This window comes from Mixophyes fleayi, chromosome 4 (genome assembly GCF_038048845.1).
Source record: "Mixophyes fleayi isolate aMixFle1 chromosome 4, aMixFle1.hap1, whole genome shotgun sequence".
Classification (NCBI taxonomy): Eukaryota; Metazoa; Chordata; class Amphibia; order Anura; family Limnodynastidae; genus Mixophyes; species Mixophyes fleayi.
Window position 1 is genome coordinate 64,925,725 of NC_134405.1, and position 27,738 is coordinate 64,953,462.

General features: G+C 43.1%; 1 protein-coding gene across 4 annotated transcripts in view; it reads right to left on the minus strand.

Moving 5' to 3' along the window:
* Nucleotides 1-108: 108 nt before the first annotated feature.
* FER1L5 (fer-1 like family member 5) overlaps nt 109-27,738 on the minus strand; it is a 676,118-nt gene continuing 648,488 nt past the window's right edge. For all 4 annotated transcript variants that reach the window (XM_075207347.1, XM_075207349.1, XM_075207348.1 and 1 more), the window contains 9 exons: nt 23,216-23,355; nt 15,299-15,387; nt 13,275-13,370; nt 12,950-13,091; nt 11,986-12,085; nt 11,686-11,903; nt 4,617-4,726; nt 4,120-4,267; nt 109-339 (listed from right to left, as the gene is read on the minus strand). In XM_075207347.1, the coding sequence (XP_075063448.1) occupies nt 196-339; nt 4,120-4,267; nt 4,617-4,726; nt 11,686-11,903; nt 11,986-12,085; nt 12,950-13,091; nt 13,275-13,370; nt 15,299-15,387; nt 23,216-23,355 (1,187 nt within the window). In that variant the 3' untranslated portion in view covers nt 109-195. The remainder of the gene's footprint in view (nt 340-4,119; nt 4,268-4,616; nt 4,727-11,685; nt 11,904-11,985; nt 12,086-12,949; nt 13,092-13,274; nt 13,371-15,298; nt 15,388-23,215; nt 23,356-27,738) is intronic.

Genomic DNA, 27,738 nt, shown 5'->3' on the forward strand with positions numbered 1-27,738 from the left:
ATCTCAGCACTACATTTTGCATGTCTGTGGAAGTGCACAGTGAGTAAGATCTTTCTTAAATAATATGATGCTGTGTACACAACTTACACATGTAATTGATGGCACCGTAGCATATATGTAAATAGATGTAAGTACTTTATTTATTTCATATCACAGAGGTCCTATAAACAGGTCTCTCAGGAGGAGTGCAGGTCATCAAAGCTTCTTCTGGCGCAGAAAGTCTAGGATATTGCTGTTTTTGTGGTTAATGCTGTTACTACCACTGTGAGGGCCAAGATTGCTCCATGGCAAGGTGAAGTCTTTGCTTAAAGGTTTGATTAACTTCATGGAAAGGTAACCCTGTATGGGAATAGGAAATAGCTAATTTAATTTCTCACCATATTTCAGTAACCACTGCTACATTCAGGTCCTTTATGAACTGCAAATTGTCTGCTGCTCAGTGTAAAAGTAGCTTTAGACCAGTGCTGCATCTTGATTTGTTCAAGTGCACCTACATTTCTGCCAAGGCATAGTTTGCAGTGATAGATGGCGACATTTGTGGAGGAGCAGAAGTTTGCACAGCTAGAGGAGGGATAACTGGTGTTGTGAAGGTGTTCCCAATATAGTAAGTGCATCGGTGAGCTATGTCCCCTCACACTCATGAATGATGTAAACCATGCAGTTATTTTAGGTGAAAAATAAAAAAGTTTATTTTATTGAGAGTAGAAGTTGGACTTTAATCTGACATTTAAGGTTTTGCACATTGCGCTTTTTCATATTTTATTGCCACTCTGCACCAGGGCCGGACTGGGACTAAAAATCAGCCCTGGCATTTAAAGCACACAGGCCCACCTCTATTCCAGATAATAATATGACAGTACTTTTTGTAAAGGTCACAGCTTGACTCTCTATTTGTAGCATAGAGCTTACCAGTATTAGCTAATGGTATGTACAGGACCAGCAAGAGAAATTTGGGAACTTTTGGTGCCCCCTCCATAGACGATTAGCAAATAAACTGCACAGCGGCGGCACCAAAAAGGCCGTGGACGCATTGTGGTGGGGTGTGGTCAACATGGCACATTGATACATATATTGTAATAAAACATTACATTTATCTTGCCCTCCCAGCCACATTATGACACCCCAGCCCACTGTACTTATCTATGCTTCTGGAGCTACTGACATCCATAAGGGTGGGAACTTCCTGTAGAGTGAGTAGGGAAGCTCTTTGTCTCACGAGATTACCAAATCTTGTGATACTTAGAGCTCCTCGTCTTGCTCTGCAGGCTGTGAACTGGGAGCAGCTATCAGTTCCCTTCCCCTAACCAGAGCTGGATTAAGGCTCGGGGGACCAAGGGTATTTAAGACAGCAGGGCCCCTATTAGGTAACATGGTTATCATTTTAGACAAATACACAGGCAATACTGTGTGCACTACTGTTAGATGCACACAGCTCTGCCTTCACAAGCAGTACGTGGTGAAGCGAGACATACCTCCCAACTGTCCTTGCAGTCGGACCAAATCCTGACTAAGCGAGACAGCCACCCAAATTCAGGGCTGTCCCATCAGATTCAGGACAGTTTGCAGAATGATCTGCTCTCTCCTACCTGTCTTGTTTCTTTCACCACTTGTAGCAGCTGATTTCTTTAGCTCAGTTCCTGCTTGTCTTGATCCTCGAATATTGGATGCCCTATTTTGAAAAAAATGGGTACATGAGATTTAGAAAACTACAACCAGCCCTGGTGTTAAATCAGTAGCACTCACATTTTATAATTAGGCCTCCCTCCATTTCCAACAATAATTATATTCACATTTAATAAGTAGACCTATTTCCCTCCAACCAGCCCCAACATTAAATTAACAGTATACCAATTTACTCAAAACATTTTTTCCTCCCTCCAAACAGTCCCTACAATAAATTAAATAGCATTAAAGTTTAATAAACATAGCCATTTTCCACAACCGTTCCCGAGAATAAATAATTCATATACACATTTAATAAATAGCCCTCCTCCCCAAAATCAGCCCCATATTCAATTGATAACCTTACACCACCCTGGCATGAAATTAAAGGTTTCTTCACCTCACCTTAAATAATTAGCACCTACCTACACGCCACCATTAAATAGCCTACCTCCCACACTATATTAAGATCCTTCCCTCACACGCCATATTAACATACTGCGGCCACCTACACACACGCCTAATTAAAAAACTGCGGCCACACACACGCCTAATTGAATTGCTGCGGCCACACACACACACACACACACTATATTAACATAGCACACACACTCCCTCTATTAACATACATTTTCACTTACTCCCCCCCCTGCAGCCATGTTCACTCTCCCCCCCCGCAGCCATGTTCACTATCTCACCCCTCCCCCTGCAGCCATGTTCACTCTCCCCCCCCCTTGCAGCCATGTTCACTCCCCCCTGCAGCTGTGTTCACTATCCCACCCCTCCCCCTGCAGCCATGTTCACCCCCCCCTGCAGCCATGTTCACTCCCCCCCCCCTGCAGCCATGTTCACTATCTCACCCCTCCCCGTGCAGCCATGTTCTCTCCCCCCCCCCTGCAGCCATGTTCTCTCTCCCCCCCCCCCCCTCAGCCATGTTCACTATCTCACCCCTCCCCGTGCAACCATGTTCACTCTCTCCCCCCCTGCAGCCATGTTCACTATATCACTCCTCCCCGTGCAACCATGTTCACTCTCTCCCCCCCTTGCAGCTATGTTCACTATCTCAACCCTTCCCCTGCAGCTATGTTCATTTATCCCCCACTCCCCCCTCCAGTAACTGTCCCTATCCCCCGGAATTAAAATACTAAAATAAAAAGAAACCACTTACCTAATCAGCCTGCTGGCTGGCATCCACTCTCCGTCCTCAACAGCTGAACCACAGATTGCAAGAGTTCCTGCGCGGCAGCGCATGAAGTCACGTCGCGCGGCCGTGCAAAACTTAAAGTGCCGGGATCGACCAGCGCCAGGAGCCGGACTGGCCCACACGGCCATCGGCCCTTCTGCCAAATGCCAGAAGTGCCAGATGGCCAGTCCGGCCCTGCTCTGCACACACAGGGCCACTTCTAGGCTGCAGAAGCGTCTCCCAAGAGACGTGCTGGTCACGCCATCCAGCCAAGGTGTTGTGTGGTGCGCCGGCAGTGCTTCATAAATGACCTCCCATGTGTATTCTGCCACTTAATGTTCGCATCCTGTTTACTATCCGTTTAATATTAAACACGTAGGCTCCTTGGAGTAAGGACCGCTCCTTCAACATAAAGTGAAAATACAACCCTAGTTTTGTAGTGAATTATCATATAAATCTTATGTATTAGTCTATTGACTTGGACATTTGCCTCAACACTGATTTTCTTTACCAGATTTCAGTAGAGTTACCATTCAGTGAGAGTCCAGAATATTCATTCAACTCTTGCTAGTTGCACCTGAAGTTTTAGCTAGTCCCTAATAGGAGACAGCAGAGATGGCATAACAGAAATGAAAGAGGGGTCCGGCAATCACCATCCCAGGCCCCCGTACTGCTCTCAAAAGCTTGCGTGAGTTTAGTGCATGCATGCTGAAGCCCCAGTTGGCCCTACACTGGACATGAACCATATCTGCGCATGCGCAGAAGAAGCTCCCACTCTGTTAGCATCGCCAGGTCACACAGCAAAATATAAGGGATGGCACAATGATGCCATGTTCTGACAGCATGCAGCCTGTAATAGCAGTTTTACAGGTAGCACTCTGTTGGGTACTATGACAGTAGCCATAGCCTGATCTCTAGCTGAAACTTCAAAGTAGATGTGAGGAACTGGGTAATGGTGAGTTGTTTTCTGACACTGGGGAACTGCATTCTGGCATTGGGAACTATATTTTGCCCATAAGGAGCTGTATTCTGCCAATGAGAGATGAGCTTTACTCTTGCAACATTTGGCTCTATAGCTATTTTCTGATAATGTGGGTCTATATTCTGCGTATATACTGAATCATAAGGCCACATAACATTCTGGAAATTAGAGCATTAAAAGAGGGGACATGACATGTTCTATAAAAACCAAATCCTCAAAACATGATAATTCTAAATGTAATGGACTGTCTTCTTACACTGTCAAATTCCATTACCCAATATTGTCAACTCACCAACGAAGAGTAGATAAAGGCACCAATCAGCAACAGAACCAGAATGAAAAACAAGGCACACAAACAATTCCAGCGATATCTTCGCCATAATATGTAACGCAAGCTCTTAAGTGGAGCCGTTAACCAAAGGATGGAAGAGTCAGGCCGGCTAGGGAGAAATGGGAAATATCAGGGCTGAGACATGTTCTATATATGATATAAAAATCTGGGAAGTCTATAATTTTAAAAAGAAAAATGGTTATGTCCTGCAGCTGAAAACTAGGAGTACTGGTTAGAAGTGAACCCAAGTGGTTGCTAAAAATATTGTTAGAGAATGCTTATTCTGTGATTTAGTGGTATGATATTGCAAAGTACCAAATTGACCTCTTGTTTCATGAGGTTTAGAAAGTGCTCCACATGTGGAAATGAGAGGAGGAAAGTAAATGTCTGGGGAAAGATCTGTAATATAAGATTTCTTATCTTAAAACCTTTTAAATGTAGTGAACATTAATGCTTACATAGGTGGGTTCAGTTTTGGGTCAATATTGGGCTCCTCTCGCCCCTTCCCAGCTGGATGCTGCTCAGCCTCTTTCTCTGTTAGTAGCATTAAACTGAGCTCAACTTTACCCTAAAGGACAAATGATGATCATCAATATTAATAGATGCACATTATTTTTTTTCTTTACCCAAAATTGTTTATGTACATAAACCAATTTGAACATAATGGGCCTGATTCATTAAGGAAAGTAAGGCAAAAATATGAGTAAGTTTTCTCCTGGACAAAACCATGTTAAAATGCAAGGGGTGCAAATTAGTATATTATTTTGCACATAAGTTAAATACTGTCTGTTTTTTCATGTAGCACACACATACTTGTTAGCTTACTGGAATTTAAAGTTGATCTAAGACATGCCCTACTGTAACTACAAATCTGTCCTCACATTTTAAATTTAACCCCCACCCTCCAATACAACATGGTTTTGCCAAGCTTAAAAGTTACTCATGTTTTATTTTGCTTTGCTTTCCTTAATTAATCAGGCCCAATGTATTATATTACTTACATGGAATTTGACAATCCTCCAAATTCTGACATTTGACGCAGTCAGGAGAGGCTGTGCTCACTCCTACCTGTCTTTTCTTGATCAAGAGTCAGACATCAGAATGATCCGAAGAACCCGAGGGCTTTGTTGCAGAGGCAGCAGCTTTAGAACCAATAACTTCAGCTATAACTTGGCTGGAAATATTATATAGAGCTTGGCTAGATCCTTTCTAGAGCTTGGACAGTCATTGCTTTAATTGCTATGCTACTGAATAGGAACTTACAACTTGGCCCAGGAAAAAAGTACAGCTTAGCCAGGAATCCATATTCCCATAGAAGGTATAAGCTTGACCGGACTTAAGGTATCCTCAACGCGCTGGTGTACCATCATTGGGGTTGCTATAGAAACTGCCTCTGTACCAATTTACAGAATTACAACTTGTCTGAAAGCAGTTTCCCATAGATTTTATAGCACCTAGAGAAAAGTGTATGGAAGTCCATTGAGTCAGATTTTACATCTTGGCTGGGTTGTCGAATGCTCAGCGTACTGCTGTACCTTCCTTGTGATTGTCCTGGCAACTGCATGAGCCCACTTTTAAAACCACAACTTGGCCTGGGGACTTCTACAATTTGGTCCAGCTAAGTAATTTCCATTGAATAATATAGTGGTTAATGTAATATTGACTATGGGATGCTATGGGGGTTCCTTGAAGCCTGGCGATTGTAACGAATCGGGGTCTTGGTTCTGTTTACACCCCTTGGCGGTACCATATCACCATACATCACCTTCCTGGTCTAATGCAGCATTCTATCCTGGGACAAGCGTGACTTCTGTCTGTAGTACTGTAGTCTGCATCTTGGGTGAGACATTTGCTAAACATCCTGTTGAGTCTGAACACCTGATCTCCTCACCAAATTAGCTTCCATTGCAGACTAAGAGTCTCCTCCTACACTCAGCTAATTGCCAGTGCAACACTTTCCTAGTTCCTGGTTCAGATTACCACAGTTACTGTTTGTTTGCTGCTTTATTCCGCCTGCTGTATACAGATTTCAACCATTTACCAGTCATCCTGTTGCTGTTATATGCACTTCAACCATTTACCCTCTGAGTGAGTTCCTGTTTGCTGTTATATGGATTTCCGTTGTGTGAATTCAGCTTCACTCTGCTTGCTGTGATACAAACTTTAACCATTAATCCTCTGTGTGATTTGGTATTCATTCTGCCTGCTGAAATAAAAACTTTGGCTATTTATTCCAATCTATTCCTGTCTCTCCTACAGGCTATCTGGGGTAGTAGGTTGTTGTTCTGTGTCATCCACTTCCTGGAGCTATCTCTGTGTCTCAGGGGACCAACTTCCAGTTCCAGGCCTAACCCAGGTTCTGAGTTGTCCAGGGCCAGTTCCAGGCTTATTCTGTTCAGGAGGTTGCCACCGGTGTATATCCTCTGCCTGAGTTCTGAATCTTCCCAGTTACAGCTGTGGTAATATATTTGTCTGAGTTCTTATAGGGACTGAGTCTCTGGTCGTGTATTCAGGTCCTCCCTGTTCCCACGTCCAGGTTCCAGTCCATCAGGTCCAGATTCCAGTCATCTGTTTCAGTACAGAGTCCAGTACAGCATTCCTCCTCCTAACATCCAGTATACAGGATTAGAGCAAGCTCTATGTGCAAGGCATTCATCCAGCCTCCCAGTTTCCACTACATTCCTTTCACAGCTAGTCCCAAGGGTCCCAAGACGGATCCCAGAAACCCTATTGCCGTGACAGTGATATCTTGGTGTTTGGTTTATTTGTGATATCCTTGTTATAGGTATTGGTAACAGTTGTATATTACAACAGAATCTTTAATGCAGAATGTATCTTCCATCTCACCTTACACATGAAGAGCTTGAGCGATTGCTCCTAGAGGAAAATACTCTTTCTTCCAGATATGCAGAAGAACGTGACCGAGCTGATGCAGAGGTGGCCTTGGCATCCTCTCTGAAAAATGCATTGGAAAAAATTAACAAGCTGCTGAATGATGAGATAAGGGACTTAATAAACACTAGGAATGAGTGTCTGTGTGAACCCCAAGCAGTGGCAGATCCAGGGGGGGGCGATCGCCTCCCCCCCCTTCCCAAGCAGTTGCATGCTGCCGGCAGCTGCACACTATGTGCAGGCCACTCTGATTGTGTTTAAAACACAATCAGAGCGGCCGGGCAGCACACTGTCACTGCCTGTCTCTGCCGAACAGACCTGCATAGTGTGCAGCCGCAGGCAGCCATAGCTGTCAAAAAGGGGGCAGGGACTAACCCAGTCACTGCCAACCGTGACGCTCTTCTCCTTGCTGTTAAAGTGGAAATGTAAGTATGCGGCCATAGACAATGTACAACGCTAAGCAAAGTACAGTCGGCGGTCACAGCAGCCATCCTGGAGGCAGGACGTGAAGTAGCCGTTCGGGGTCGCCGCGTTGGGGTAAGCATTGTCCTGGTCATGCTGACTACCACTGTTCAAAGGACACTTGTGGCCATGACACTTAAAGGCCAAACCGTGAATGTAGTGGCTGCCAAAGCACCCTAATTTACCCTTTCAGGTTCATCTGGAACAAGGCTTTCCACTATTCCATGAGGTTCTCTATGGGCAAGCCCCGGTGGACATATCTACAACTGATTCACTGGTCGTAAGTCCAATCTTAAAGAGACACAGTTAATGAACCTCTTAACTTCTGAACAAATAATCCAAAAGGCGTCGCAGAGGATAAAGGTAAAGTCATTGTCATTAGTCGCACTAGCTGATGACAGTGCAGAGGATCCTGACATGCCTTCAGGTGAGGATATAGACTGGTCTGACTTTCAGCAACTGTCACCTTTGCAGAACTTTGCACCTCACCAGTGAAATGATGTGACTTTACAACATGTCTTTAAATTGGCTAATAATGTTGTTGACATTGCAAAAACTGTCATCTCGGCAGGCTGTATGCCATGGTATTTTGTAAAAAATGTGTTTCGTATTGCTACTGTGTAGGGGAGAAAGGTAGAACAATTTGTAGTTCCACAGGTTCATGTACCCTAAGTGTTAAAAATTGCACACACTCAGGTGGGTGGTGGCCGCTTAGGGGAACATAGAACTTGAGAATAAATTCTATGTAGGTTTTAATGGCCCAGAGTCCACCTAGCCATAAAAAGGTTCTGTAGGGCTTGTTCTGTTTGCTAGAAAACTCTGTTAAAGTACAATCATAGTTGAAAAGGGCTCACAAGTGTCCTTTTGCAAAAATAGGATACATAAGTTAAGAGAGAAAGAAGGCACAGTGTTTCAAAGTAGTGTTCTCAAGTGTCGACAAGATAAGATCCCTGTTCATGCGCTGGTAGGTGTGGTTGAGCGAGCGCTTAAAATGGCAATAGAGCCTTCCTTGTCTCAGGCCTTAACACATCAGGTAAACAAAATGGTACTCCAGAACTGGGATGTCTTTGCTTCCATTCCGGAGCTTCCCGCATTAAGTGAACCTTAGGTTGTAACTTCATTAGGAGATAACAGGATTGTTTGTATTGATGATGAGATTAAAAAGTTATTCAAAGACCACCACTGCATCATTGGTCCGGTGCCCCAGGTTGACAAAATGGCAGGCACTCCAACGTTATGTATGTCGTACTTTACCTTGTTGTATTCCTCAGCGCTCATTCACAAGATGAAGCTGTAAATAGAGTCCATAGGAGGTGACACTTAAGGATTTCCATACATAGTACTTCAACAATAGGTGTCTAATGTAGATTTCCAAAGTATCAGTTACAAATACATAACTTTCCTCAGGGAAATAATGCACATAATAAACCATAGTGCACACTTTATATAAACCACTTATACTGTGTCCCGCTATCTCTTCCCTCTAAGACTCCTTCGGCACACATAGCAGCACAGGCCAAGCCTCGCTGTTAGCATGCAGCCAATGAGGGAAACAGAACCTCCTGGTATCATTAGACTCAACGTCACCTGGATCACATCCCCTCCCACCTCCTCCGCACCCTCTCTCCTACTGCCTGCTCCTACCCTGCTCACCTCGTCAATCTGTCACTCTCCACTGACATTGTCCCCTCTTCTTTCAAACATACTCTTATCTCTCCCATTCTCACAAAACCCAATCTTGACCCCACCTCACTTGCTAACTATTGCCCCATCTCACTTCTCCCCTTTGCCTCTAAGCTTCTCGAGAGGGTAGTCTGCAACTGCCTCACTAGGCACCTCTCGATCAACTCCCTCCTTGACTCTCAAATCTGGCTTCCGCCCCCTCCACTTCACTGAAACTGCCCTGGCAAAGGTTACTAATGACCTCATCTCAGCTAAATCTAAGAGCCAATTCTCCCTGCTCATCCTCCTGGACCTCTCAGCGGCCTTCAACATTGTTGATCACCCCCTCTTGCTGCAATCCCTTCAATCTCTTTGCCTTTCTGGCTCTGTCCTTGCCTGGTTCACCTCTTATCTCGCCAACAGCTCCTTCTCATATCCATTTCTGGTTCATCTCCCCCCCCCCCCCTGCTGCCCTCCCTGTAGGAGTTCCTCAGGGTTTGGTTCTTGAACCTCTACTCTTTTCACTCTACACTACCTCCGTGGGTGCTCTCATCACATCTTTTGGTCTCCAATATCACCTCTACGCTGTTGACATTCAGCTTTACATCTCTTCTCCTGACCTTTCCCCCCTGCTTCTCTCTCGTATATCTTACTGCCTTTCCGCCATTTGCACTTGGATGTCTTCATGTTTTCTCAAAATTAACATTGCTAAAACTGAGCTCATTGTCTTCCCTCCTTCTAAATCTTCTTCCCATCTTGCTCTCTCTATCACTGTTAACAATACCACCATCTCATTTGTTCCCCTTCTCCGCTGCCTGGGCGTCACCATTGACTCCTCCCTCTCCTTTACCCCCCACATTCAATCTCTCGCTTAATCCTGTCGCCTTCAACTCCGCAGTATCGCCCACATCCGGCCCTTCCTTTCTCAGGAAGCCACTAAAACCATTATCCATGCACTCAACATTTCCCGTCTTGCTACTGTAACCTTCTCACTGGTCTCCCCCTCTCCCACCTTGCCCCCTTCAGGTCTATATTTAATGCTGCTGTGAGACTCATCTTCCTCTCCCGCTATTATTCTTCTGTCTCCCCTCTCTGCCTTGCCCTTCAATGGCTTCCTTTCCCCTACAGAATCCTCTTCAAACTCCTCACCCTTACCTGCAAGGCCCTCTCTCACTCCACTGCCCCTTACATCTCCAACCTCCTCTTTACCCACACCCCGTCCCATTCCCTGCGATCGGTCAATGACCGTCGCCTCTCCTCCACTCTAATCACCTCCTCCCACTCCAGAGTCCAAGATTTCTCCCGGGCTGCCCCCCTCCACTGGAACAACCTTCCTTGCTCCATCAAACTTTCCCCTAATTTGTGCACCTTTAAATGGTCACTTAAAACTCACTTCTTCCTCAAAGCATACAAGCCATCCACCTAACCTCTTCTCCATGCCTGTTCTCCTCTGTTTCCTCTATTTCCCGGTTCCACCTCTCGCTTCTCTTGCGATTGCTCCTATCTGACTCCCTATTGTGCATCCTGTCTGTTTGCCCTCCCTTTAAAATGTAAGCTCTCATGAGCAGGGCCCTCTTCCCTCCTGTCTCTACATATTCTTCTGCTCCATCTTCAATGTATATGCTATGTTTGGAGCTTTTAAGTCCTGGTACTTTTCGTTTATTGTTCTGTAAGTGGACCATACAGTCTGTAACCTGTATGGCGCTGCGGAAACCTTGTAAAGATTAATAATAATAATAACAACGTCTATGCTGGGCAGTTTAGTTGTCTGGGCAACCCCTAATAACAATTAAGATCAATGTTGGAAATCTACATTAAACACCTATTGTTGGAGTCCTGTGTATGGAAATCCTTGAGTGCCGCCTCCTATGGACTCTCTCTCCCTTCCCCTCTCTTCTACAGCCCAGCTATTTAATATAAAATGGAGTGGAGGGGGGAGAGAGGGGAAAGTGAGAGTTTGTACTACTAGTCTATTAAAACTGATTTGATACTCATTGGCAGAAAACTTCCCCTATACAAGTAGATAAGAAGATACATTAAATCCAATTTCAATACAGGGTTGGAACATCACTGGGCCCCATAGCAAAATTTGGTGGTGGTCGTCAGTTGGCTCATTTCCAGTGAAGTCCTGTTGCAGAAAGTGCGGAGGCTCCTCCAGGCACCATAGCAACACACTCTGCAATGGTAATTCCGCCACTGCTTCAATAAATGCTTATTTTACCAACAGTAATAATAATAACAATAATTTACAAATCATGTTGTTAACACTTGGGGGATATGAATTAAATTATGTGTGCAATTCCCTCTTAAACATTTACATAAATATGTTAGATATAAACTAAATATTGAATACAGAAGTCTGGTGATGCTATCTAAATGCAGGTGTTTAGTGGCTGTGTCTGTATGTGGCTTTATTAGTGTGTATGTAAAATTAGATGCAGTGTTTATGGCAAGCAAAAGAAATCTGTTAGAAAAAAAACCTCATAGCAATACAACTATTATCAATCATACCGAAAGCCGGGGTTTTCTATTATGCTGTGTCACACAAGGCCACCAGCCTCTTACAGACTTCTGCTTGAATAGGGAAAAGAAGGAAGGATGGGACAAGCTTGGAAACAGGTATAGGAGAAAGCCCCATCTTGTGTCTAAGCCTTTCAATGTCTTCAGAGTACAATACTCAGGGTATCGAGGAGCACGGGGGACATGGGCTAGGTTAAGCTCCAGTACACCTTTTGGAGAGAGAGAATATTTGCTTAATAAACCTGAATAACATATTCCTTCCTTGCTAATGAATTATAGTTGAAAAGTTACCTAAGAAATCATCAGATGAAAACTTGTCATTGTCCCAGACTTGGATGATGAGTTTAGGCGGAAGGTAAATTGCATTCTTGTCCAAGCTCCAGAGGTGATCCTGGAAAGGTGGACAAAGGAATAAATGATTTCATGTTCAGACACGCTGGGCCTGATTCTTCAAGGCACGCATTCCGAATGTAACATGCGTTTGTTTGAAAACGCACGTAAATCGGCTCTTCGTATTCATGAATTCAACAGGGAACGGATCTGAAGATACGTGCACTGATGAATATCGGTAGAAGTCTGCTGTGCTCTACTACACAAGACACTGCAGGATACGTCCAATACCTATGTGGGTTATAAATTCACACAATTAATGTCACCTGTTAATAATATAGGCTTTAATGACAAAACATTACAAAAAAAAATTAATTTTTAACATTTTTTTTCTCCTATGAAATACATTTATTAGGATATTCTTAATCTCTACTGAACACATGTTATAGCATGCATACGAGACTGTCATCACTAGAACTTGCCCTGTAGCTGGAGCAAGAGATACAGCAGAAACACAAGTAACTTTGCGATGCCCAGAGCTTGATTCGGACGTGGCTGTGTGTGCTTCAGTTTGGCACGACCTTACTGTAGATTGATTACAGGTAAATGCCCCTTTCACTCCATTAAATTGTGGACTGTAATAAGTGTCCTTTGCGCTCAAAGACTGAGCAGACAGGCCTGTGTTTACTGGCATATGGTCAAAATCGTCAGATACGTGCCTTGATGAATCAGGCCCCATATGTTGAACTGTATATAAGTAATGTTTGATATTGAAGGAAAGTGTAATGCATAAGTGGTTCCCAACAGACATCTTTGAGTACAATGTGGAGGTGGTTTTGGGCAGAGGAAATTTACCTTTCTTACACAGCATGTTCAATTGCAAAGTTATATTACATTTTAACAAGGAAAATAAATGTATATGTACCCTCCTATGGATGACACACATTTGCTCTGCATCAGTGTACTCAAACTTAAAGATAAATCTCCAGTTGAAGACACCATTGCCATCTAGTGACCTATAGTGGATATCTGTACGCTGCTTGTCAAACTCCATCCCATCAATCCACCTGCAGAAAAAGATCCATACAAATAAGTTACTATCTTTATTTCTGGCACATGCAGAAGCTTTCACTGTCTGTGTTTTGGTATGTGTATTGAGGAATTTAGTGCATGGCACATTGTGTATCCAGTTGTTTACTCTGCATGTTTGTCAGCATAAAGTTTGATATTACATTTGCAGACTTTCTTACCCCTTTACATAGATATCACTCATCATTTCACCAAAAACACTGGTATCATGAAGATCCACATCCTGGGTTTGCCAAACAACGCACCTTAAAACATACCTAGCGAGCAGAGGAGACCAGTGAGAAATACACTTGTACACTTTAGTTATCAAACAAGATAGTTGAACATGTCATTGTCTGGAGGTTATTTACGAATTGGTGCAGTGCAAAGCAGCCACCATGCGCTTCATTTTGAGCAAGTGTGTCTAGAGGCAAATGGGTTTATGGTGCAAGATGGCAGTGTTTGCTGTGTAGAATAAGTTTGCACAGGTAGAGGGGAAGAGTTGGGCAGAGCCAAGGTGTTCCTAGCAAAGTATAGAGTAGGCACATACATGATCCCCTATTTGGAAAGTAAGGCAGAAACAGGATGTTGTGGAGTGAGATTATTGACATTCATGCTCAGAAAGGTTCCTTGCATTGTTAATCAGTATACTTATTTAAAGGGTCCTATGTCCAAAGTGAAATCAAATTCTTGTACCAAATACATATCTGATAAGCTCCTGGAATGTTTTAGTGGTGCTCAGATTATTTGAACCACTTCACAATTCAGTTGCATTTAGCCGGTTCAAGAGCCTTGAACTTATTCATGGTGTAATCATGATTTTTGGGCCAGTTTGATCTGGACTTAAACGCCATGACCGAGTTTGCTTTTCAAAATGTTGCCTGTTTAAGCTTAAATGACTACAACCGTCCCGCCAACTAGGACATTTGTAACAACTGCAGGGAATGTTGGGAGGTATGTCCTGCTCACCACTGCTTAGCAAGTGTGGTTACAGGGGAGGGAACGGGCTTGAAGTCAGCCTAGTGGTTCAGAGGCACTTTTTGGTCTATGGGACTACCCCTGGAATATCAATCTATGCCACCTTAAAAAGTTCATAGTAGAATGAGTGAAACTACACTTCAGAGTCCAATCCTACCACCACATTAGGACACTCTTTATTACTTTAAACTTACTTTTTTTTTTTTCCTAAAAAAACTGCTTGGTTTAGCCTTTTATTGTCCTAATTTAATAATGGCAATGTGGGGACATTGGGATTGTCTTTATTCATGTGCCACTTTTTTTTATTACATCGGTTGTTGGCCTTGAAATGAGCTTTTTTGTATAAGTTCAACAGAAAGAAGCAAAATTCGAAGTATAGGTTGAGATCAGATCTGCACCACCTCCGGGGTGATGGAAACATTAAGCCCTTTTATTGGGAGGAAAGCCTATGCACCCTCCTGTAGAGCAGGCAGCTCCCACCTAAATCTGCTTTCTACACACCTTTTTATCTCATTTGAAAAACCACACCCCACAAAATGAAACCCCTGCAGGTGCCAGATGCATGCACACATGACATTACAAAAGAGCAATTGTTCTGCAGGTTTGTATGTTTGCATTGTTGTAAATGAGCTTTATTATTATGTTATATCAACATGTTTCCAATAAGTATTAACAACATATGGAGAAGAAGGTAAAGGGAAAGAAACAAAGGGGTTTACAGTACTACAGTGTCTCAAAAGGCATCAGTTTGGTACTTATGTATGCATTTACACGGGATGGCACATTTTTACTGACTTCTAATTTTATTTACTGACAATTGAAAAATTCACATTTTTTTACATGTCATTAAATTTACTGATGTTTTGATTTAAACGGGTCTTGCTTTGTGTGATAAGATAGTTATACATTGCACCAGTAGATTGATGCTGTATATAGGGGAGGCCTGTTATGGAGCACATATAGACACAAATTGTACATCTAACAAGTAGTTATGTACATGCAAACAATATGCATACTTCTCATAATTCCCAATTGAAACAGTGGGACAAATTTACAGATTACTTAATTTACCCCAACACTCATTTATTGTGAAGTCATGGACCATTTTCTGAAAGGCTGTGACTTTTTGACCACTTAAACTTGGTACTTTTCTGCAAACATCGAGACTGTTTGCATGTATGTGTTTTCATAATATATCGGACAATGGCAGGCTATATTAAAAACTTACTTGTTTGGAATTCTCGGCGAAATGTTAAAAGGTGGCCCAGGAGCTCCCAGACTCTTTGGAAAAATATCCACCCACATCTGTAGTTTGCCCTGTTAAAGAGACTTCGTTATGAATCCAAACTGAAAACCATCCTTGTTCTTTACATATTTTATTACATTCATTTATTACCAGCTTAAACCTTGCACCCTCTTTACAAGACACTAAGGTAAGAGACAGGTCTAATAATGATCATTAGAGATAAATATGTGTGATGAAACGTGGGGTGAATTTCATCCCAACTAGTCGGCACCTCATTTCTCACAAAGTGCGGACTATAAAACCATATACTTATCTATCTTTTTGGTTCCCCATCATGTTTTTAGATCATATATTTATTACGGGTATGTTTAAACTTGTGTATACTGTATTTTAAAGTTTTAACATGTCTGATAGAGCATGGCTTGGTTAATTTTTGTACACATGCAGAGTAGTTCACAGATAACCGAAATATATATTTAAATGTAACATCTCTGGATTGTGACCTCTCCTGTTTAAAAAAAGCTCTGTGAAAACCACAGATCAATTCCTGTACCTATTTGTATCAGGAGTGACTCATCTGCTATCCCAATGTCTGCATGTTTACCTGTGAAAAGGTAAATACAGAGAAGGACCAATCAGGCAGGTTCTAGAACTCCACAGAATGTCATTTGTGCCTTTAATAGACAACTCTCCAAAACAGCAAATTGGAATTATCTACCCACTCGTAGCTGAAGTGAGACTGGCGTTGAGATTTCGTTCTCTGACAGCTGATAGAGAAGGGACAATTGGTTCCTGGAGTATTGCCTTTGTTCTGATCTCTCTCCAGATCTTGGGGAGCTGTGTGTCTGCCAAAAGTGGATTGACAGTGACCCAGGACAGCTGCTTTTCTTGTAGCCTCAAAGGAGAGAGCGTCGGTGTTCCAGGCGAAGCTTAGATGGACAGTACCCCCTGAGAGCGACTAGGATACTGGTGAGGTGTTGACTGTGACAGACTGTAGTGTGATTTGTTGCAGTTTATTAATTAAATGTTATTTTTGTTTGGTGCTACCTTTTTGTTAAATAAAACTACATATAGTATTTTGGATATTTGCCTGGGGGAATTTGAACCTTCGATAAGGTACCTGGTAGGCTAGCTGTGCGTCCCAGAGCAATACTTTAAGCCTGGTTTCATCACAATATGCCAGCAATAGAATTGTGCCTAAAAGAGTAATATTGCTTAAAGGAATTGTATTTTATTTATAAAACTCATCAGATATTGTAAAAAAGATACATATTTACTTGCATTGCATAACGTAGACATGTTCTCTTACTCAGAGTCAGAGTGTAAAAAGTATAGGGTAAACCACTTGCGTGCCTTTTACACTGGTGATATATTGCGGTTGTGTTCTCATTAGTTATATAAATTATTGATTAGTAGGTGTCACACAAGGGTTTTTATTGCTGCACACAACAATGTTTACACATTAAATTTTATAGGCTTCATTTAGAGTTAAACGTAAAATTGTGACTTTCACGTACATGCAGAAAGTTTCTGCGGCTGTATTTAGAGGTACATCTTGTGACATCTTGTGTATGGATACTTCCAGTGCAAAAATGTGGCCGACACCATCATCAACTTTAAAAATTCTGCCAGGCCTATTAGACGCTCAATGATACGCCTCCTAAAATGTTTATTGACAGATGCATTTAAGCCAAAATAAGATTAATTTCTAAGGGAGGTTTTAACTTGCACCTCCATGCCTTACTGTATCGAACTTACTTGTAGACACCCGTCTCCAAGTACAAGTGAATGAAAGTATAAGGTACACTCAAATCAAAATATGGATGCAAGAATAGTGGCCCCCCATACAATATAGCAACAGAGTGTCCTGCACCACAAAATATACCAGCACAATGACCCTGTGACTAGTATACAAATTAGATTCCATTCTCTGCTGGCTAGTGTACAATCTTTGCTGGCTAGTGAACAATGCAGAACCCATTGTCATGCAGCTAGTAAACCATATAGAGTCCATTCCAAGTTCAATTTACAGAGGTTATTGTCTTGTCACTAATATTTAATATGGAACATTTTGGCTTGTGGTTACTATACCAAAATCCATTACTTGGTAGCTAGTGTACAATATAGAAACAAGTCTCTGGTGGCCACTGTGCAATACAGAGCCCACTCCCTTGTGGCCAACTCTACAATCCAGAGTCTAGACCCTGGTGACCATTATATAATATAGAACCCAGGCCCAGATGGCTTGTGTGCGGTATAGAACTCCGTCCATGCTACCATGTATAATATGGAATATACTGAGCGTGGGCATATTTCCTCTCTGGTTTTGTTTCAGATATTGCTTTATGTTGTCTTAGCAGTTCTTATCAGGCCTATTTAAGACTCTTTTGGGCGTGGCTCACAAGCCAGCCCTAACTAAATGCAAGCCCCTGTATCTGGGAGGCAAGTGCATCTGATTTTAACTGCATTTTAATGGTGTTTAAAGCATATAGGTCAATATAGGGCCTGCATACAATGAGATGCACTTGACGCTGGGATGCAGACTTAAATGTTTTGATTAAAATATGAACCAATACCTCATGTTTTCGTTTTGCTAAATACACACATATATACAGTGTTAAACATAAGCGCTGACAAAAACTATCTTTTTGTTCTTGTTTTGTATACATATATGGGCATTTATATTGCCACGCAGCTGGTACCATACATAATATGGGATATACTGAGCGCGGGCGTATTTCTTCTCTGGTTTTGTTTCAGATAGTGCCTTTGTTTTCTTAGCAGCTGTCTATAAGGCCTATTTAAGGCTCTTTTGGGCGTGGCTCACAAGCCAACTCTATCTAGTTTCAGGCCCCTGTACCTGGGAGGTGAGTGCATCTGATTTTAATGGTATTTAAAGCATATACGTCAGTATAGGACCTGCATACAATAAGGTGTTCTTGACGCTGGGATGCAAGCTTAAATGTTTTGATCAAAATATGAACTAATGCCTCATGTTTTCATTTTGCTAGATACAAACATATATGTAGTGTTCAGGATAAGCGCTGACAACAACTGTATTTTTATACTCCTCTGGTGGCCTGCCCAAATCAGCCTCCCATTTAAGTTCATGTACAGGGGTAGCAGTCTGTTTTAGAGGTGATGAGGAAATTATAAAGAATAGAGATAATGCCTTTCGGAAGAGGGTTGTGAATGCAGAGAGACTCAAGTGGAGTTAGAGATTCGTAACATCGGACTTGGAAAGGTAATCGACATAGTGCTTCACCTGCAGTTATGCAAACGGACTAATGGTCGGGAAGTCAAATTTCTCTTGTAGATTCGCCAGTTGGATGCATTGGCCAGAAGCAAGAACATCTCGTATCATCCTGATACCTGTTTCCTGCCCAGTCTAGAAAGCAAGAGAGCAAGAGAGTCATTGCCCTGGAGAGAAGTCGGGGTTTTCCAAGACGGGCATTAAGGTGGAGGGAACTGAAGTGGTCTCGAAATGAAACTTACAGTGACAGGTGAACGAGGTAACTGGATGCGACGTTACCAAAGAAGGCCTATCACCAGCTGGAATGCCCAATGCTGGGTTCTGATCTCTGAGTTTTGTGAGTTCTCATTCCAGACAGCCCAGGAGTCTGGGCTGTGGGGAGCCCTGGTGGTCAGTCCCAGGGTTAGAAATAGGAAGGAAGTGAGAGGACTGCAGATTGGATGAGGGAACAAGGGCTAAGGTCACAGTTGGGAGGGAGGGGATGGCTTAAAAGCCTAAGGTCTCTGACGCTGGTCCTAGTATAGTGGTACTGGCATTGACCAAGTGAAAAAAAGGTATGTGTGGAAATCAGGAGTCCAGGATGCATGGTAGGACTAACACAGTAAATAATTAAACATTGTTTTGTGGAACATTAGTGCAAATGGTAGTGTTAACATGGAGAACAAAACCAATCTGAATATAAAACAATGTATAGTGTAAGTATGAGAATAAATGTAATAGCAGTCTATCATATACATTCGGCAGGCAAAATTAGCAAAAGCTCCATCAATTTGCCACCACGTCAGGGTAGACGTACCTCCCTCAGCACCTGCCATCAAAATTGTTATATTTTGTTATATTTTATGCCTGCTATTGTAAAAATGTCTACCTACTGGATTTTCACAGTTAGTGTTTTTTTTTATTTTTTCTTTCGGATTGTGCTTGTATTATATTTGTATTCAATGAGCCTCACCTTAATTACCCTTGAGGTTTGGTGAACATAGCCAAGACACCAAGGATGCTTGCTGTCACACGTGGTGTCTCAAAGGGACCGGTTTACACTGTGATGGGTGTGAAGCAATAATACTGTTGCTATGCCCATTGTTTCTACATGTTGTAGCTAGAAATTTTACTTTGGACAACTGGTACTAGGAAGCATGCTTTAATAAGCCCATTGACATATCTCCCAACATCATCATGGAGATAGTCAGAACAAAAATGGGAGTGGTCATACCACATTGGGGAGCATGCTACGTCCCTCCAGGGGCCCCCACCACAATTGCATCCCAAAAACACCCCTGATTGCCTCACACACAATAGGTACCTGTTGTTTTTTTTTACATTTCCACTGTGTACATTTGCTATTTACAGTTTCAAGCATCTCATCATGTCTTTCATCAAACTTGGTATCTTCTGATATGATCCTTCTTGCTATACTTAATTGACGTGATCTTTAATTGACACCAAAACATGCAAAAAGGGTATTTCCTTAGAACGTTTATCCAGTGTGAACTTAATTGTTTTGTGTGCCCCATTAACAGACTCAACCATATCAATTAGATCACTATCATCAGATTTCCATATGAAAAATATATCATTATACCCTTAGACACGGAGAAGGCGTTTCAGAGGGTGGGACGGCCTTACATGTGCCAGACTCTTGCAACCATGGGCAAGAGGAGCCCTTTTTTTTCGGGGCGTTGCGTCCCTATATTTTAACCACACCGCCTCTTGGCCAATGGCTTTCGATCCTCCTACTTTGCAATCAAAAATGGCACACGCCCGGATTGCCTGCTTTCCCCCTCATATTTTCCCTCATGATAGAACCCAATGCTCTTAAAATACGACAAAATACAGATATCTTGGGGCCCTTCCAAGCATAAGCTCTCATTATACATGGATGATATCCTTTTGTCCACTACTAACCCTCAGATCTCTCTTCTGAAGTTACTTAAGGACCTCTACTTATTTGGACTCTCTAACTATACAATTAATGCCACCAAATTAGGAATTCTAGATTTAAACTTTCCTCCCTCGCAACTCCTTCATCTGAAATCTGAAACTTTGCCTTCAAGTGGCAACCCCACAAAATTAAATATTTAGGTGTTTATCTCACTAGATTTTATAAACCGCTCTATGCCACCAATTTCCCTCCTTTTCTGTAAAGTATTAAGTCAGACCTTAATAAATGGGATAGGCTCACCATTTCTTGGACAGGCAGGATTGCATCTCTTAAGATGAACATTCAAGCCCATCTCTTAGATGTGTTTCAGACTCTTCTCCTCAAAATTCTTGCAAACTCTTTAAGATGCTTCAACAAATGGCTACCAAATTCATCTGGTAAGCCAGAAAACCCAGGATGAATATTCTCCATAGACCTATTGAAGAGGGCGGCCTTGGGGTCCCTCATTTTCTTAAATATTACCGTGCCACTCATCTTACCCAAAGCGTACTTCTCCATACACCTCCTGAGATTAGGGTTTGGGTTGAAATCGAAGCCTCCATCACTGATACCGTCTCCCATTCATCCCTACTGTGGTTTAAACCGCAACATAGACTCTTACCTAACTCCACCCCCCACTCTTGCATTTTCCTTAGCTATCTCGTCTCATACTATTAATGCCTATAATCACGCTCCTAATGCATGGCGTATGACCCCTCTTTGGAATAATCGTGCATTCTGCACTGGGCTCTCCCCTGCTCACTTTTTGGTGTGGGTACTGCATATTTTTTAATTTCCTGAATGACCCTGCCTCCTTCCAAATTCTTTCCATCATTTACCAGCCTTCAGAAGGGACTTCACTTTCCTTCATCTTGCTTTTATCAGTACCTCCAACACTTCTATGACACCATTTGGCGCCCTTGCTTAGACTTATTCTCATCGTTAGTATCAATCTGCTCTCTGAGATCCTCATTTAGAGGGCTTATTTCCACCTTTAATACCTCAAGCACAAACGCTCTCCTAAAGATCCTTTACAAACTCAAATGGCAGCTGCATATGAGGGAATCACTCGACCCTGAGGAGTGGGATAAAATTCGGTTAAACCTATCCAAAACCTCAAGTTTGAGTGAAAATAAGTGAGAATGCTCAGAAAATGTTCTACCAATGTTATCTGGTTCCACATAGACTCAATGCCATATTCCCCAACTTTTCCCATATGTGTTGGCCTAAGTGTGGTCATACTGGCACTTTGACCTATGTTTGGTGGCATTGGCCAAAATTAGTTCCCCTCTAGAAGACCATTCATCATTTACTCACCAATAATAAGCAGTTCTCCATCCCCGATTTTTTTTCTTATTCTCTGCTTCTGCGCCACATCCCTGATGTTCCCAAACACACTCAGAATCTTATCATGCACATTCTCAGTGCCACAAAATGTCAAATCACTCTCGCTTGGAAGAAGGCTGAACCACCCTCAATTTCTCCATTATCAACTGCGTCTGGCAAGTCTATCATGGAATTCATTTCAAGAATGTGTTACATAGTGGTCACAAGAACGGACTCTGCACACGGGAACTGTGCTAGTATATTATGTGAGGTTCACTGAGTTGGTATATTGTGTGAGGGACCATTTCTGGTTTAATGTGTTGCATCGCTGCTGGGTGGAGCCCCATTGGTCATAACATATGAAATGTAATGATGGGAATAAGACGTACTTGAACGCATTTTGCCACCTTTGCCCTGGGTGCCAAACAACTTGTCTTATCAGTATTTGAAAATACGTAACTAGCAATAGCGTTATGATTCTGGTCCATCATGATTCTAAATTGGGCTGGCTAAGCTTCATAAAATATGTGGTTCGGAAACTACGTCAGCTGTTAATTCCTGGACATCATATCTTCATTCCTTCACATCATGCCAACTCCCATGATTTCGTAGGCACATGAGGAAGTTTCATCACAATGCCAGCTACCTCAGCTGGAAAAAATAGACACCATGACAAGTTTCATTGCTACAGTGTAGTCTTCTCATTTTACAGCCACTTACTTGTAAATTCTAGCCTATCCGAGATTATAGATGCCTGGAAGCCAAGAGGCAGGAGAAGCATCAGATTCCTGGCAAAATTGTGAATACACTAGACATGAGACTGTGGTGGCATTAAAGGTTTGTATGATGGTATTATGATGCTATATGGGGCATCATGAGGTGTTACAGTGGCAGTATGAAGCTGTATGGGAGTATTATGAGGCTCTTTGAGGACAAGAAAGGTTATATTACTATGGACCATATTATATTATTATGGGTATTATGAGGTTTTGTGGTTGTGCATGAGGATTTTTCAGTTGGGCATTTGATATTAGGTTGTAAATAAAAATAGTTGGGTCTGATGTGTACATTATTTACTTTTGTGCCATAGTGTGCATATTCAATAATTATATTTTTAGCTTACCATGTACTATAAAGTATTTCCTTTTTACCATAATATGCATGCTAAGTATTCACTTTATGTCCTAATAAGAAAAAGCATTTTTCCATACCATGTGTCAGTTATATATTTTATTACTTTATTCAAGTATATAGTTTTTTCACTGTACTGTTCTATGCTCAGTGTAGTAAGTACTCCCTTTTTCCATAGTGTTTTTTATATATATAGAAGCTTATTACCTTGTAATGATCACACTATGAAAACAATTTACCAGTTATAACTTTGCTACCACCATCTCACCTGTTCCAGCAAGGGTCTCACAGGACTGTAGAGGGATCTGGTTTCAACATGTTCAGGAACTAATCCAAGGGTGCGTAGAACATGCAATGACAGTTGCTCCTTTGGGGGTCCAAACTGAAGATGTGTACAACCTTTACTCTCTAAAACAACAACAAATAAGTAGATTAAATTCAGCTACTAAATCTACACCGTTATCCCACAATAATATAAACTCATATGTTATCATATGTGTATACATATTGATTTGTCCTGCCATCTGCATATAGTTGCCCTCATTTGTGAAACGCATTGGTTGTGCACTGTACAAGTGTCAAAGTAACTAGGATAGGTGCTCTTCAGATCTACCTGGCTTGGTACTACTCTTTCCAGGGGTGCAGAGTCTAATGAGGCAGATGGTATTCGCCAGGGACCCCTGCAAAAAGGTATAGACATCGCTGCCTCTGCCCCGCAGGTCGCAGTCCCCTGGCAGGTAAGACTGCTGGACCACGGCTAAGGGGACCACAGGTCTGGCGTGTGGCAGTGCCCACCCTTTAAAGGTGGACACTGGACACCTAGAACCAGCCTTCCCAGGAATTTGGAGTTGAATCTTTGTAGTAAAACGGAGCATTGATGTCCGAAGCGTTGACCCAGGAGTGTTCTTTGAGACCAAATCCCTTCCAGTTGTTATGATTCTAGGAGTTTTCTAGCGCTGGCCTTCCCAAGGCATGGAGTCTAACAAACCCCTCGGTTTTCACCAAGAACCGCTGCAAGGCAGGATAGATTTTGCTGCCAGAGGTCCACAGGTCGCGGCCCTTAGGTTAGCCCACTGACATGGTAGATGACAGACGGTTGGTAAGAGATCAAGGCTGGACCAGGGAGAGCAGACTGTAGCTGTAGCGCAGTAAAGCGAGTTAAAGCAGGATTTAGTTAGCTGAAGTGGTGCAGCACACTCAGAAGAATCTAAAGCTGTAATCTGAAACACTGGGTCGGATACACTGAAGAAACACTGCACATAGGAGAGTCGACGGGTTGGATACACTCGAGCACAGAGAGCAAAGTGGTCGGTATGGATAGCCAGGTCGGATACATAGGAGCACAGGCAACAGAGTTTTCTTACCTCTCTGTCTATATGTATTACCCAGTATTGTTTTATTAATGTTTGTTCCCAATTGTAAAGTGCTACGGAATTTGCTGGCGCTATATAAATAAATGTTGATGATGATGATGTCTAGATGCAGAGGTTTAACAATCCAAAGGATCATACACAGGGAAATCCCAGAATGCAGCACAAGGATACACAGGGAGAGCCAGATGCCAAGTGGTAGCTGGGTTGCTCTGACAAGGCTGCAGTGTCCAGGTAAGCTTTATATAGTCTGCAGATAGTATATGCCGCCTCCCAGCTACAATCATGTGACAACCCAACCAAGAACAATTGGCAGAGAAATCAGCAGCACAGGAGTAGGTAAGTTTGTGACACCAGTCCACCAAATATTTGATTCCACCTCCGGATCTTTTGAAGCAGAGGATTTGACTCTTAAGAGCCGCGGCAGCTCGGCCCTGCCGCGATGTGCTCTGGCCCCTTAGACGCGTCCCAGACATCACCATGATGACCGGGATGTCACTTCCGATTTTTGTCCCGGCCGTCACCATTGCGATGGCTGGGACACTCGATTCACCGCCGCGACCCGCAACCTTGGCAGCCGGGCGCGTGCGCAAATCATATATTTACTAGTCCCCTGGTAGGACTAATTTTCCCTCCTGTGCCTCCCAGTTTTATATTGGCTCGTTCATGTATTTAAGGCAGGGAGGGCTTGGCCTCCCTGCCGGTTATAGCATCCACTGCCTGTGTGTTGCTGACCTGCTTGTTCCCTGATCTACCTTTCCAGATATTCTGATTGGGTCCTCGTTGCTTGGATTTGGATTTTGCTTCCTTGCCTGTGACCCTGACCTCTGCCTGGACTTTGGATAACACTTCTTTGTCTGTGACCCTGACCTCTGTCTGAACTTTGAACCAGTTTGTTTTCTGCCAGCCCTGACCCTCGGCCTTTCGTCTGACTCTTCCTCTGGCCATGGTTCTGCTATCCTAGTCTGGTCCCGGACTCCTCCAGTTTTCCAGCTACTTTGTTCCTAGCTGCAGTTTCCCTGATAAGCCTCTACTGCATAGAGATAAGTCCTGGGGGCATCCAGGTACCGGTGAACGTATACAGTTCTATGAGAAAGGCGGCTGCTAAAGGTGAAGACCTCTACTAGCTCGGCTTTAAAGGTTTATCAGCAACTGGGATTCTAACACTGACTGATTTCTAATTCCTGTCCCTGTTGAATCTCAAGGGGAGAGGAAAAAACGGTGGGAGAGAAGAAAATGGTTAACCAATGGCTTAAGTAGGGAAACATGGAAAGGACTGGAGATGCGAAGAGAGGCAGGAAGTTTTAAATTGATTGATGACCTGTAAGAACTTGTAAGGTCCAATGAAGCACGGGGCAAACTTCATGCAAGGGACTTTGAGCCGAATGTTCTTGATAGAGAACCAGACTCTGTCTCCTATCCTCACTGCAGGGACTGCTTGCCGCTTCTTGTCAGCAAAACATTGTAATGATCCGAAGACTTCCTAAGGCAGGTCAAGACTTGAGACCAACTGGATGCAAAATCTTGCTGAAAAGCGTCAACTGCAGGAACCTGGGTGGTAGGGAGGGAAAAAAATTTGGAAAGGGGGGGACGCAGACCGTAAACTATAAAGAAGGGTGTAACAGATGTGGACTCATGAAATAAGTTGTTATGGGCGAATTCAGCCCAGGGTAGAAGGTCAGACCAGTTATCTTGATTGGCGGAAGAGAAGATCCTGAGAAATGTCTCGAGGTCTTGGTTGACTTTCCATTTGATAGAGGGTGGTAGGCCGAGGAGAAGCTGAAGCGGATATTGAGGAGTTGGTAAAGAGCTCGCCAGAATTTAGCAATGAACTGGACTCCGCGGCTGGATACTATTCCAAGTGGACAACCGTGAAGACGGAATATCTCCTTCACAAAATGTTGCACCAAAACTGGAGAGGTGGGAAGACCATCAAGAGGCATAAAATAAAATCTTTTAGAAAAGCGGTCAACTACCACCCAAATAGTGTTGAAGCCTCTACTAGGAGGTAGGTCAGTGATGAAGTCCATACTGATGTATGACCAAGCATTAATTGGCAGAGGTAGCAGAAATCCCAAGGACCTTTGACAGGACTTGTATGCACGCAGATATTACAGGCTGCCACATAGTCTCTGACATCTGACCAAAGAGCAGGCCACCAGTAGCTCAGAGCAATAAGTTCTGTGGTTTTGAGATAACCCACGTGACCAGCAAAACGGGAAGCATGGAATCAACGAAGGAGTCTCTTCCAGAGTTAGGAATATATGAAGGTTTTTCCAGGTGGTGGGATAGTAGACGGAGTCACTGTAGAGGAGAGAAGATACTTGGCGTTCAGGATAAGATGCTTAGCGGGTTCTTCAGAATCTTGGATGGAGCAAAAGGCCAGAGAGAGGAAATCAGCTTTCTTGTTCTTATGCCCTATCTTGTATGTAAGTTGATGGTGGAACCGCAAAAAGAACAAGAACCAGTGAGCTTGGCGGGGTTTAAAAACTGGGCAGACTGTAAATATAGGAGTTTTATGTGGTCCGTGAAGATCAGCCTCCTGTGGCTGATTAGGTCAGCTTGGGCTGCCTTGTTCTTATTGGCTGCTCTGGGTATTTAAGGCAGGGAGGACTGGACCTCCCTGCCGGTTATAGCGTTTCCAGTCCTGTGCTGTTGCTGACCTGCTGTTGGATTCCTGTCTGCCTGATCTTCCGTTGTGACCTTTTGCCTGTACCTTGGACTTTGCCTGTGACCCTAACCTTTTGGCTTGTATTCGGGACTTCGCTATTTCGCTACGGGCCTCTGACCTCGGCCTGCTACTGACCACCCGCTCCAGTCTGGGCTGGCCCCTCCGGTTCCATCTACGCTACGGTCATCATTGATGAGCTTTTACTACTCTGAGCTTAAAACCTGGGGGCTTCTGAGTACCTGTTAGCATATAAAGCTCTACGAGAAAGACGGCTGCTAAATGTGAAGACCTCTACTCTAAACTGTTCTAAAAGCTCATCTTGGTGGTCGTGAGCCCTAACATTATAACCGGCCCGTGAGATTACTGGAGAGGATTATCCATGGATGAAAAAGGGGACGAATCCCTCTCCAACCCAAGTCTTAGCACGACAGATCCAAACCCTGAACCAGGTGGTCCAAGGACTATCGCATGGTTTATCTGCACAAGAGAAAGCCTCTAGGACTTCTCAAGCCCAGCAAGTTCCCCTGGCGCCTGCTGTAGAACCTAAGTTGAATCTGCCAGACCGTTTCTCTGGAGAGAGAGCTTTATTCCGCAATTTTAAAGAAAGTTGTAAGCTCTTTTCAGCTAAGACCCCGTTCTTCAGGTTAAGAGCAGCAAAGGATCGCAATTATATATCCCTTCTCCAAGGCGACCCCCAGTTCTGGGAGTTCAGTCTGGCTTCTGCAAGTCCTTTGTTACAGTCCGTGGATA